This window comes from Elephas maximus, chromosome X, assembly GCF_024166365.1.
Source record: "Elephas maximus indicus isolate mEleMax1 chromosome X, mEleMax1 primary haplotype, whole genome shotgun sequence".
Lineage (NCBI taxonomy): Eukaryota > Metazoa > Chordata > Mammalia > Proboscidea > Elephantidae > Elephas > Elephas maximus.
Window position 1 is genome coordinate 20,589,992 of NC_064846.1, and position 14,144 is coordinate 20,604,135.

The 14,144-nt window shown below is 42.6% G+C and overlaps 1 protein-coding gene across 1 annotated transcript; it reads right to left on the bottom strand.

Annotated features, from left to right (window-relative positions):
* Positions 1-3,989: 3,989 nt before the first annotated feature.
* On the bottom strand, positions 3,990-12,122 carry LOC126069554 (zinc finger protein 449-like). Its single transcript, XM_049873035.1, has 4 exons — positions 11,769-12,122; positions 9,659-9,863; positions 5,055-5,171; positions 3,990-4,876 (listed from the first exon to the last, which is right to left on the bottom strand). Exons 1-4 carry the CDS (start codon positions 12,120-12,122, stop codon positions 3,990-3,992), a joined length of 1,563 nt encoding a protein of 520 aa, XP_049728992.1.
* Positions 12,123-14,144: the final 2,022 nt, after the last annotated feature.

The window sequence follows — 14,144 nt, forward strand, 5'->3', positions numbered from 1 at the left end:
TGGGGAGCCAGCGCTTGCCGAGGGCCCCTGGCTCCGCCTCTCACCCTCGTCAGCCAAAGGGGGCACTGCGATCCATCATCTGCCACTGAGATGCACTGGGTGGACATGTGGGTGTCATGGCTCCTGCCACCAAGGGCTAGGGTGAACCTAGGTGGGCCTCGGGAAATTGCTGCTGCTTGAGGCTCATGTGTGCGCCCCCAGAGTAGAGGGGCCGGGCTGTGGGGTTCCGCGGGAAGGGCCTGACGCCAGATCTCGGAGGTGGTGAGCAACCTGCCCATAGACTAGAGGTGAGCCAGGCTCTGGCTCCCGGGGTCTAGCCCCTGCACTTCAGTGGCTCAGGGAGTTTCCTCTCTCCCTTTGCCTCGGCACCCAACTCCCCAGGGTAGAGTTCAAGGATCTCCTCTGAGTAAGGGCTTTCTGTTGACTATTAGATGCTACCTTAGGTATTTTTTTTTCTGAGGTATTGTGGACCACCCTAGCTTTTGCTTTCATTAAAAAACAACAAAAAACCCATTACCGTAAAGTCGATTCCGACTCATAGCGACCCTATAAGACAGAGTACAACTGCCTAAATAGGGTTTCCAAGGAGCGGCTGGTGGATTCGAGCTGTCCACATTTTGGTTAGTAGCCGAGCTTCCACCAGGGCCTCAAAACTCAGGCTGGGCTTGGTTCTGTTTGGACGCTGGGGCACAGTCATCTGAGAATGAATGACTTATCTGAGTAGTGTCAAACACACATTTCTTCATCAAACTAATCTGGAGATGAGGGCCCTCTATACTATCCTGCAACTTCCTTTTTCAGGTGAAAAAACATTTTCTATAGTATGCATTCATAGAAGTAGAATTTTTAAGTCAAAGAACATGCATTGTAAACATTTCTAAAATAACTTTATTGAGGTATAATTTTCACATCATAACATTCTCCTTCATAACAGTACAATTCAATGAATTTTTTAGTAAAGGTACAGAGCTGTGCAACAATCACCAGTTTTAATATTTACCATTTTACAAGAATATCATCAAATTATCCATCGGTTCTAACGTACTAATTTTCACTGTCAGCAGTAGGGTGCGAGGTCCTTGCCAATATTGGTAAGGATGGGAAGACTACCAATTTTTGACATCTCTGCCCATCTGACAAGTGAAAAGCAGTCTCATAACTTAGTCTGGCATTTCTGTAACTGTTAGTGAGACTCAGCAACTTTCCTTTTCTTAGAGATGTTTATATATTAGGGACATTACAGCAGAAAAATTATCATATAAAGGTTTTGCAAATATTTCCTCCGAATGACTACACGGGAAATTCAGAAACAGCTGAAGAGGATAAATGTGAAAACAGGGGACTGAGGTGATGCAAAGGAGAAGGGACCCAAGATATATGACAAAAAAGAGAAATATTCTCAGCTCTTTTACAAGAGGGAAATTAGACAAACAAGGATGTTTGTACGTGTATGTGTATTTATTCAGTAAACATTCTCCTGTGTGTGCCAGGCACTAGGCGTGAAACAATTCATGAAATGTCATCCCTGCCTTCTGGAACCTCACAGTAGACGACTTCGAGGTCACAGCGAATGAATAAACAGTATAAGTCAGTTTCATATGTACTTCAATAGCAGTGCCACCTATTAATCATCCAACTTGAATAAGATAGCAACAAGTAGAAAGTTTCATAAAACTAAATCTAAAAATACTGGCCTCCACAAATTGTTTTGAAAACAAAGATGGTTCAATTGGTCTTTTTGGATTTAACGGTACAGGGGCCTGAGAAGCGCTGGATGTTAATTTCTTTAAAACATTTTCCACATTCTTGCTATGAGCCAGGTTCTGGGACTAGTGCCGAGGATGCAAACATTGACTAGAACACAATCACTGAGTACAAAACAGCATACTGTAAATGGAGGCAGACGTGTAAACTAGCAATTACAGCTTGGGAAAAGTGCTACTAGAGAGTTTATTAAAGAATGCATTAGGGCAGAAAGACCATATTTAAATCAAATTTGGAAGGAAAAAAAAGGACTTCCCAGTAGACATGACCCTTAAACTGGGTCTCAAGGGTAAAAAGGAATATACTAGGCTTAGTACAAGGGGATGAAAGATGGGGGCAGGTATTCTAGTAGGAAAGAATAGTATCTCATAAAAGCACAGACTGGCAAAATCACGTGTTAAGAAGTTTGATATTTCTAATCACAATATAGTAATGTCAGCATTGTCTAACTCTTGGGTCAAAGAGAATACAATGAAAATTGCAACAATAAATGATCTTGAAATCATCAATAATAAGAACATTATACATACATAGATATACAAACATATATACATAGAGAGTGTGTATGTGTCCCTGGGTGGTGCAAATGGTAACCTACTCAGTTGCTAACCTGAGGCACCTCGGAAGAAAGGCCTGGCAATCTACTTCCAAATATAAGCCATTGAAAACCCTATGAGCACAGTTCTACTCTGACACACATGGGGTCACCATGAGTCAGAACTGACTCAACAGCAACTTGGCTTCGTGTGTGTGTGTGTGCGTGTGTGTATAAAATTATGGAATGTGACCAAAGCTAGACTTGGACGAAAATTCACAAACTTAAATGCTTGTATCATTAAGCAACAAAGAATGAAAATACAATATACAAACATTTGTGGAAAGCTTTGAGAGTATTATCAGGTGAGCGCTTTTTTGCCCTTCATAGTACTTATGAGATGGGTAGGTTTTTTGCCCTTATCTTTTTGAAATACTCAAAAGTATAACCAGGCATAACTATACAACATTCTATGTTACTTATTTTCAAGAAATATTTCATATGTTTCTAGATCTAATGCTACAGATATCTATTAAAGCTTAGTATATACTAAACCAAAACCAAACCCACTGCTGTCGAGTAAATTCTGAATCATAGTGATCCTGTACGACACAGTAGAACTGCCCCCACAGGGTTTTCAAGGCTGTAAATTTTTACAGAAGCAGACTGCCATATTTTTCGCCCACGGAGTGACTGGTGGATTCAAACTGCTGACCTTTTGGTTAGCAGCTGAGCACTTAACCACTGCACTACCAGAGCTCCCCTTCAGTATGTACAGGGCACCGTAATTAATGGATGACCCTGGGTGCCACATATGGTTTGCACTTGACTACTAACCTAAAGGTTGGTGGTTTGAACCCACCCAATGGTGCTGTGGAAGAAAGGCCTGGCGATCTGCTTTTGTAAAGATTCCAGTCAAGAAAACCTTATGCAGCAGTTCTACTCTGTAACACATGAGGTCGTCATGACTTCGAATCAGCTTGACAGCTGTAGGTTTCTTGGAGGCTAACAGATGAAGATACGAATAGATGTTCTCGATCCTACACAAACCCAGTCACGTGTGTTTATGATATGGACTGGGGGGTTGCAGCTCATATTATAATTGCAAGTAATCCTACGAGCTAAAATGGACTGTGTTAAATGCTGAAAAATAATGAATAAACACAGCACCATGGCTGCAAGGAGTAAACTGACCCTGACTTGGGGTAGGGGGAGTCAACTGCAGTGCTTATTGCTAGTTCAGGGATGCACTTCTAAATTGTTCAAACTATTAGTTAATGAGATTGAAACAAGAAGGACATATACAGTCACACTTAATTAAAATAATACATAGATTCACATCAATTGGTCACATCTACGGTTACTGGGAATATGTTATATTGACTGCAGACCTGAGAGGAATGTCATCATTTATATGTTTTACAATTACACCTATGATATGGTTGGCTTGGGGCACAAAAATTTTCATTGCAATGAAGAAATAAGAGCTCTAGAGACATAACAAATCAACTCTAGGACAGTTGCAAAAGTAGGTGGATACTCTAGAACTCATATGCCTTGGACGATGGATTTAAAAAGGGGGGGGGAGCTGTTCCTATACCTCAAACAAAACTTTTCGCTGAAGACAAACAAGCTGTTGTAGGTTAAGACTTTTATGAGTTAGTTTCACTTTCTATAGGACCTGTTTCCCTCAACATTTCTTAAAGAATTCTTGTCTAAAGTGAGAGACTTGGTGCATAATAAGGCCTGATCTCTGTCTGAAGGCTTTAGAACAATGGCTACACTTGTATGGCTTCTCCCCTGTATGAATTCTTAAGTGAATAACTAGAGTTGGCTTATGTCTAAAGCTTTTCTCACAGTAATTACATTTAAAAGGTCTCTCTCCAGTGTGAGTTCTCTGGTGCGAAGTAAGAGCTGACTGTTCAATAAAGCCTTTTCCACAAGTACGACACTTATGAGGTTTTTCACCTGTATGAGTTTTCAGATGTCTTTTAAGGCTTGGTCCATAACAAAAGCTTTTCCTGCACTCAAGGCATTTAAATGCTGCTCCTTCAGAATGGGCTCTCTGGTGCCCTGTAAGGTGTGACCTTCGAGTGAATCGCTTTTTGCATATCGTACATTCATAGGGCCTCTCCCCTGTATGAGATCGTTTGTGCCTATACAAGTCTGAATTACGAAGGAAGCTTTTCCCACATTCAGGGCACTTGTGACGTTCCTCTCCTGAATGAATTTTCTGGTGCCCATCAAGTTGTGACTTCCGAGCAAAACATTTTCCACACTGAGAACATCGGTGAGGTTCCTTTCCTGCATTCTTTTGTTGATGGGGTCCAAGACTGAGAGGTTTTTCCGCGTTGTTGCTCTCACATTTCTCTCCTGGAGAGTGTTTCTGATCATCTAAAAGCTTTGATAACTGTAACTCCTTTGGGGGATTTCCCCACTGATTTTCTAACTCTCCACAGACTTTTTGTAAAGTGGGACCACGAAGAATATTCCCCTCAAAAGTAAAAATAAATGCATATCTATTCTCTAGTTTATTCTGTTTTGACGAATCTTCATTTTCTCTCCCAATATCAAAATCTGAGAGAAGAAATAGATATTTCAGATGCCACAGTGTTTCAATGAAAATAAAAAGTGTTATAGTAAACCACTAGTGGGAAGATAGAAAACACTACACGGAATCTCAAAGTTCATTACTCTGATTAAAGCTAAATTTTTCTTTTCTTTCTTGTCGACTATTCAATTAGCAATTACTTACCTATCTTGGAGAAACCTAATTGTTTTACTCCTTCAGAGCTCTGTAATTCCTTCACCCGTGGATCTTCTTCTCTATATTCCAATGGGAAGCTCAGGTCAGGGTTTGGTATCGGATATTCTGGCCAAAAGAGAGACGGAACCATGATGGTTTGAGTTACTACTGGTTTCTCTGCAATTCAGGGTGATTTCTTAGAAAATAGTCTCTCAGTACCTAAACCTCCACCATTAGGTTTACTTCATCTGGAGGCCCTGACAATTGTTTTTATAACTGTAAGAACAAAACCAAAATGAAGGGAAGATCCTTTCCTCTTCAACTCAAAGAACTTTCCCAATATCTATGGAAGTGGAGTAAATCGATTACGTGTTGATATCAATGCACTGCATTAGTTCTATATCTATTTTGATAATCAACTATTTAGGTTAGGAAAAAAATGAAGTAAATTTGACCTAAAGCTTTGGCATATTAAAACTGAGAAACACTGTGTTCTTCAGTACCAAGTGAAGAGAGAGAGGCAGAAGTGGTAGTTTTGAAATGGTTTACTGGAATAATTTCAGTTAAGACCCCACTGCCGTTGAGTCAACTCCAAAAACATAGCGACCCTATAGCACAGAGGAGAACTGCCTCATAGGATTTCCAAGGCTATAATCTTTACGGAAGCAGCCTGCCACATCTTTCTCCTGTGGAGCCGCTGGTGGGTTCAAACTGCCAACCTTTTAGTTAGCAGCCGAAAACTCTTTAACCACTGCACCACCAGGGCTCCAAAACTCAGCTAAGAAATGTTCAGATTAAAATGGTAACTAAACTGGGTTGGCAACCAGCAAAAACTGTCTTCACATTTTTGATTCAGCTCAAGTTCAAAAGTATATTGATTTGAAATTCGAGGAAAATTTCTCTCTCCCTGTGCCCTACTACCTCTCTCCTTATTCAGAGGAGTCGTAGTTTGAATCCTCTTTCCACATCCCTCCCTCTTCCTTATCTCTGGCAAAGTTTGGAAAATACTGATTCAAGAGGTATACATATGACAATCTTTAAATATTAATATAATTATTAAAATAATATTAGAACATTAATTTGGCTAATGTTAATCTGAAGGAAAATTTTAACTTCAGAACACTATATAAAAATATAGGAAGTGCACAATATACCATTTTCAATAACAGACATAACATATAGAAAGATGATCAGTAAGAAACCAGAGGAACTGAACAACACTATAAATCAACCAGATCCACCAGATATATATAAAACATTCTACCCAAAAACAGCACAATATACGCTCTTCTCCAGTCACATGGATCATTCCCCAGGACAGATCATATGTTAGGTCACAAAGCAAGTCTTAATAAATTTAAAAAGATTGAAATCATATAAAATATCTTCTCCAAACACAATGGATGAAACCAGAAATCAATAAAAGGAGGAAAAATGAAAATTTCACAAATAAATGTAAATTAAACAACACACCATTAAACGACCAGTGGGTCAAAGGAAAAATCACAGGAGAAATTAGAAAATACATGGAAATGAATGAAAATTAAAGTACAACATATCAAAACTTATGGGATGCAGGGAAGGCAGTGTCATGAATTGACTTGTGTTCCCCAAAAAGATCTGTATCAATTTGGCTAGGCCATCATTTCCAGCATTGTATGATTGGCTATCATTTTCTCATCTGATGTGATTTTCTTATGTTTTATAATCCTGCCTCTATGATGTTAATGAGGGGGCATAGGCAGCAGTTATGTTAATGAAGCAGGACTCAATCTATAAGATTGGATTGTGTCTTGAGCCAATTTATTTGGGGATATAAAAGAGAGAAGTGAGCAGAGAGACAGAGGGACCTCATACCACCAAGAAAGCAGCAAGGACCTGAGGTTCTTGTGCAGAGAAGCTCCTAGACCATGGGAACGTGGATAAGGACCTTCCTCCAGAGTCTGCAGAGAGGGAAAGCCTTCCCCTGAGCTGATGCCCTGAATTTGGACTTCTAGCCTCCTAGACTGTGGCAGAATAAACTTATCCTTGTAAAAACCGTCCACTTGTGGTATTTCAGTTATAGCAGCACTAGATAACCAAGACAGTAGTGTTCAGAGAGAAATTTATAGCTGTAAACACCAACATTAAAAAAAAACAAAGATCTCATAACAATAAACGATCTTTACACCTTGAGGAACTAGAAAGAGAAGACCAAACCAAGCCCAAGGGTACTGGAAGGATAGGAAATAATAAAGATTAGAGCAGAGAGAAATTAAGTAGAGAACAACAACAACAAAATAGGGAAAATTAAGGAGACCAAAAGTTGGTTCTTTAAAAAGATCAATAAAATTGACAAATCTCCAGATAGACTGAAGAAGAAAAAAGAGGGAAGACATAAATAACTAAAATCAGAAAGGAAACTGGGGACATTACTATCAACCTTACAGAAATAAAAAGGATTGTAAAAGGATGCTATGAACAACTATACTCCAACAAATTAGATAATCTAGAAGAAATGGACAATTTCCTAAAAAAATACAAACTACATAAATTGACTCAAGAACAAATAGAAAATCTCAATAGACCTAAAACACGAGGCTGAATCAATCATCAAAACCTCCCAACACTGAATACACATTTTTCCAAAATAAGAATACAAATGGCCAATAAGCACATGAAAAGGTGCTCACCATCAGTTGTCATTAGGAAAATGCAAATAAACCCGCAAGGAAGATACCACTTCACACCTACCTGTTGCCATTGCAGCCCTAAAGAACAGAGCAGAACTGCCCATAGGATTTCCAAAGAGCAGCTGGTGAATTCAAACTGCTGACCTTTTGGTTAGCAGTCCCACTCTTAACCACTACACCTATGGAAATGTTAATATTATTATCTACTTCTGGCATCTGGAAATGTCTGGTTTGAATTCAAATGAGGGTTTTTTTTTTAAGCTTACCTCTTTCTTAGATTACATTCCACTGCAGAAACACATTTCTTCACAGGTTTCATAACATTCAGCTCAGCTCCTTCTCACAGTTTGCTGTTTTCACTATGCAAATTTTTTTCTATTCTACGTTTTATAGGTTGCCTGCTAGTGAGCCCTGCAAACTCCTGAATATGTTTTTTTCATCTCCAACATTTCCTTCACCTGATAGGAGTTTTCATCCTGCAATATTTCCAAGATCTTGTTTCTACCTTACATGTATTCCCTGTAGATCAGGAGGAAAGTGATAATCCTATTTTAATAGCATAAACAAATACTATCTGATATCTGACCTTCATTTCTGACCTCTCTTTGAAGGTTTCATTTGTTTGTCCTCTCATCGAAGGCAAATTCATTATTTTAACAAAGTGTAGACCCTCATATTGCAGTAGCTGCCTTGAATTGCCTCTATTCAACCTTGTTTTGATTATCTCCATTAGCTCCTTTCCCAGTGACAGGAGTCTAAGTCTGGCAAAGCTTTTCTCAAGGGGCTGTTAAAGTGATTTACAGACATGCAGTTCTCAGTCATATTTTAATTTATGCCATGCCATGTTTGAAAAAGGGATTTAGCTTTTGTTTGCAGTTCATCAATAGGTATGCAATTTTGTCAGTTATTAGTTAACAGAAAGGGTTCCTAAAATGTAAAAGGTATACTTACCTCTGTTCTGTCTTTTACAATGACTATTTTTTTATATACACATATATTCATACATATTCACATATGCATTACATATATTCACATATATTCATTACATATATACCCACAGGGAATACAATCCAAACTTTCACAATCAATAGAATTCTTCAATGATTTTAAATTTTTTTCTTTTTTATTCCACTATCGGCATCTTGTGCTTTCCACTCAGTCTCCAACAGGCTCTACTTAGGTCTGGAGGGATCAAGCCCTCCTCACCAAACAGAGAGAGGAGTCTCCCCTGAGAGGTGAGATTATTCCCTGTGCCCTTGTGAAACACACACCCCAGGGGGTTTGAATCTTCCCAGTCCATTTACTGCAGTTTGAGAAACACGATTCTCAAAGGTTTTGATTTAATGATATAACTGTGTCCTTCATGATGGTTGACAGCCCCACTACTAACCAAAAAGTCGGCAGTCCGAGTCCACCAGCTGCTCCTGGGAAAGCCTATAGGGTCGCTATGAGTTGGAATCGACTCAACAGCAAGGGGTTTCATAATTTTGTAAGCGGTGAAGCCCCTTTCAAGGTTCTGAGTAGAGCGTATATTGCTCCAAGTATTAAGCTGAAGCTCTTATCACATAAAAGCAAGTGAGGAGGGCCCAAGAGTGACAGAAAGCCCTCAGGATCTACAACTTCGCACATCCAATTGTTTAAGATTTGCTGCCGGAAATGAGTCCTTAGCCAAAGTATCTAATTTCACGCAGTTTGCCTGTATCAAATTCCTGATGCAAAGTCTTCTCAGAAGGGTCCTTAGCTTAATGGGTTCCTATTCCCATTTTCTCTAACTGCTTTGTTCCCTGCTATTCCGAGAGATCATTTGCTCCTCCTCCTCTTCCTCAGACAGGTCCATTTCCATTGGGTACTCACTGTTTCTAACCCCAGGCCCAACCCTGGAGAGCTCTTGCTCTCTCAGAACAGAAACAAAAGAAGCAACATAAGCCCTTTTTGCCTTACCTGGCTCAGAAAAGGGCTGGCATTCCCTATCATCACCATCCCTCGGGTACTGTGGCCCTGCCTGTGGGATCCGCTCCTCTGCCACGGTGGCCTCCTGGGAAGGTCCCAGGACGTGGAGCTCAGGTGAGTCCAGCTGGATGTTTGATGGTATGTGTGCCGTTCCCACTGGTGCCAGTTCTTCCAAGAGCATTTCCTGCCTACCAACCTGGGGGAAATGACAGAACCCATCACTCTGACGTCTAGACCAGCACTGCCCAGTGGGCGTATAATGGGAGCCACACATGTAATTTTACATTTTCTAGTGGCCATACAAAAACAATAGGAAGAAACAGCAGAGGTCAATCTTAATAGCATGTTTTACTTAACCCAGTATATCCACAACGTCATCAATTCAACATGTAATTAATATAAATTATTAATGAGGTATCTTACATTCTAAGCGTTTGGGCTCTGTTGTGCATTCTACACTTACACATACGTCAGTGTGGACTGGTCACATTTCAAGTGCTCAGGAGCCACACGTTGCTAGCAGCTACTGTACTGGGCAGCACAAGTCTCGACCATACGATGCTAAAATCTAAATTAATCGGCAAATCCCAGAAGAAACGGAAAGGTGGGGAACTACAAACTCCGTCCTTCCAAGGGCAGAAGATCACTTCGGAAGACCCCTGTTAGGGCGGGACACCTGCCCTGATGCTCACAGCTCCTGCAGAGCCTCACCAACCCACATGCTGCAGCACCCCATATGCCCACCTAGAAACACTGCGTGCCTTCTCCCTAAGATCCTGGCCTGGGCTCAGCCAGGAGCCTCCCCAGACAGAGGTTTCACAGGGGGGTTCTCAACAGAGGACACTGCCTCCCCCACCCCTCTGAGACGTCTTGGATGTGATGGCAGGTGGTGGCTATTGGAGTGTAGTCGGCCAAGGATATAACATTCACAATGCACAATGGTTCCACATCCCAAACAACTTTGTACTCTCCCCCTCAAGCATCCATATAGATAAAAAGAACCTGTCAAGAACCTCTCTTCGTCACATAAATAGAAATATCTTTATACTTTTAACATAACTTGAATTTTCTAGGAATGCACTACTGTGAAAACCAGAGGAAGGCTATACTATTTTTGCTCAGAATTTTACCAAGACTTGTTTGGAAAATCACATGACTAGCAGCAACAGTGCTCATAGTATTTGAGCTGCATCAGCCTGCATTGCTGCCTGTTGCATTCACAGTGATTCTATGCACACATGCAAGCATCTGACAACTTCATCAGGTCTAACAGCGGAGTCAAGCTCAAACAAGTATATACCGACATACACACTGTTGGTGGTGCGCGTTACTGTCTAGTCGATTCCGACTCACACTGACACCATCAGTGTATACTAAGCTAGTTTTATCAGTGTATACTAAGCTAGTTTTTTTTTTTTTTTTTTTTTTTACTGTTGCTTTAGATTTCAGCTCGAATCTTCTTGACTCAGGGGTTGTGCAGCTTTTTTCTGGAAAGTGCCAGGCAGGAAATATTTTAGTCTTTGTGGGCCAGATTCGATCTGTCAAATATATTTATTTTAAATAAGCCCTTAAAAAGGTAAAAACCCTTCCTAGCTCATGACTGCACAAAAACAGGCCCTGGGTTGAAGTAGGCCCCAAGGCATTGGAATATTTATTAAATTGATGTTTTTTTATTGGAAACCCTGGTTGTGTAGTGCTTAAGACTTGTGGCTGCTAACCAAAAGGTCAGCAGTTCGAATCCACCAGGTGCTCCTTGGAAACCATATGGGGCAGTCCTATTCTGTCCTATAGGGTCACACTATGAGTCGGAATTGACTTGGTGGCAACAGGTTTTTTTTTTATTGCATGTATGTATACAGGTTACATTTGCTCTGAATTTCACTTCAGGATAGCTAAAGGGACAGTACCAAGTATCGGTTGTAGGCCGGGTTTGGGTCTGAGAGTTCAGAACCACTGACTCATATGCTGAGTCTGGCAGAAGAAAAAAGTGAAACGGACTTGGGGCTGAAGGATAACACAAAGACCAGACATCTGAGCTGGCCCCAGCTGCCTCTGCTACTTCTTTGTCTCTGACAACAGAGATCCCACCTTCTTTTCTCACCTGCTGCTCTGGTATCTCAAGTTCTCTCTGTAAGTCTTCTACCAGTGCCAGAACTCTTTCTCTGTTCTCTGGGCGGTACAGCCTTACCCAGGTCTCTATCTCTGAGGGCAGAATAGTCAGGAATTGCTCCAACACTAGCAGCTCCAGGATTTCTTCCTTAGAATGGATCGTTGGCTTCAACCACTGAGAGCAAAGCTCCCAGAGGCTGTTGAAAGCTTCACGAGGCCCGGCTGCCTGTTGGTATTGGAACTGCCTGAAGCACTGACGGAAGACTTCACACTCAGTATCGTACTCTTTAAGCGTGGAGCCATGATTCAAGGAGGCCTGGATTGCACAGCCCAGGGCCACAGCCATCGCTCCCTTCCAGCAGCTGAGAACTTATCTAACAGTCCAGGAGTCACCTATAGCTGAGGACAGGAAAATACAAGAAAGTAGAAACAGCAGTGGTTACCAGAGGGCATACTTACTCACTCCCTTGCCTTACTTTTCACCAAAGCCCTAAAGCAAAAGTTCTTCATCTTTCTGGTGGTTTTCAAAATCTGATGAAAGGTGTGGACTCACTTCGGAGAAAAACAGACCTACATATCCGACTCTACAAACATTCATATAATTTCATAAGGTTTACAAATTCTCCAAGGCCATCCACGGACCTTTTAGAACTGCGCAAGACCCACGTGATGATTTAAGGCAAAATTTAAAATAAAAATTCAGTTCCTCAGTCACACTAGCCACATCTCAAGTGCTCAGCACCAGAAAGTTCTACTGGGCAGCTCTGCTCTAGAATTCCAAGGACCTCTGTTGAAGAACACCTGTCCTTCCAGAGCCCCGTGTACATGACTGCAACCCCGCTACCAATTTAATTCCAACTCTTTTGCATTTCTGAGTATAGATTGGCCTAAAAAAATGGAGGAGGGATACTAACAATACATTTGAATAACGTGAACGTCCATCTAGCATTAAAACCCCATTGCCATCAAGTGGATTCAGACTCATAGCGACCCTATGGGACATAGTAGAATTGCCCCACAGGGCTTCCAAGGAGCAGCTGGTGGATTCAAAGTGCTAACCTTTTGGTTAGCAGCTAATCGCTTAACCACTGTGCCACTATGGCTCCCCATCTAGCATCAAGTAGCCTTTAATAGCCTTCAATCAAAGGGACCTTAGCTGGAGCAATGCTCTGCAGAAAAAGCAAATCATCAGCCCCTCATTCTTCTCACCTCCAGGTATGTGCTGTTCCCCTAACATCTCCTTACAGACTCCCTGCAATAACACTCCAAGAGGCTTTCATTAAAATATTCTTAGGGCTATCTCTGAGGTCATAGAGGCAGGTCACACACGTCTCAACAGGTCTCAAGACCTGCATTTGACATGACTTTCTGTGCACCTTTCCTCTTTCTTCCAGTGGAAATCAAGGCGGGGGTGGGGGTAGGGTGGGGCGGTGGGGTGGAGGTGGGGTGCGGGTATGGGGTGGGGGTGCGGTGGGGGGATGGGGTGGGGGGGGTGGCGTGGGGGGATGGGGTGGGGGGTGTGGTTGTGAGTCACACACGTCTCATCAGGTCTCAAGACCTGCATTTGACATGACTTTCTGTGCACCTTTCCTCTTTGTTCCAGTGGAAATCAAGGTGGGGGTGGGGGGTAGGGTGGGGCGGTGGGGTGGGGGTGGGGTGGGGGATGGGGTGGGGATCGGGTGGGGGTGGGGTGGGGGGATGGGGTGGGGGTGGGGTGGGGGGTGTGGGGGTGGTGTGGAGGGCGGGAGGGTGGGGGTGTGGGGGTGGGGTGGGTGTGGGGGTGGGGAAGGTGCTCCAGACTCTCAGTACCTACTCAACCAAAATCGACATACTGCCCCCATTTCGCCCTTTCCATGAAGGTAGCCTGAACTTTAAGGATAGAGCGATAACCAGCTTTCAGTTACCCGGTAGCTGCGTGCCCTAGGAAGTGACTTAGCTGACATGCAGTGCCAGTAGGCTGTAGCATGAGCACGATAACAACACGTACTTCATAAAATTTGCCGTCTGGCTGCAACTGCATGGAAGCGAATAGCGGCTTGCCTGGCACAGAGTAAGGTTATCGCTTGTTCCTCCGAAGCTTCCATCTCCCTAAGCCCAGGCACCTCACTGTCGCCTGAGGGCATCTCGGAACTGTGCCGACCTGGGCTGTGGACCCACCCGTTAGCCCGCTCAGCCTCACAGCTGGCCAGCCCTCCCCTCACCGACCCAAGCCTGCGGCGACCACGTCCACTAGGGATTGGACTCTCCCAGGGCTCCTTCCCCTCCGAACTGAAAGTCCCCTTCACGCGGGTCCGGTGGTTTCTGCTCCAAACCCCCTCACAGGACCGAGGAATACAACAGTGTGCGCAGAGACGGCACCTGATGGACG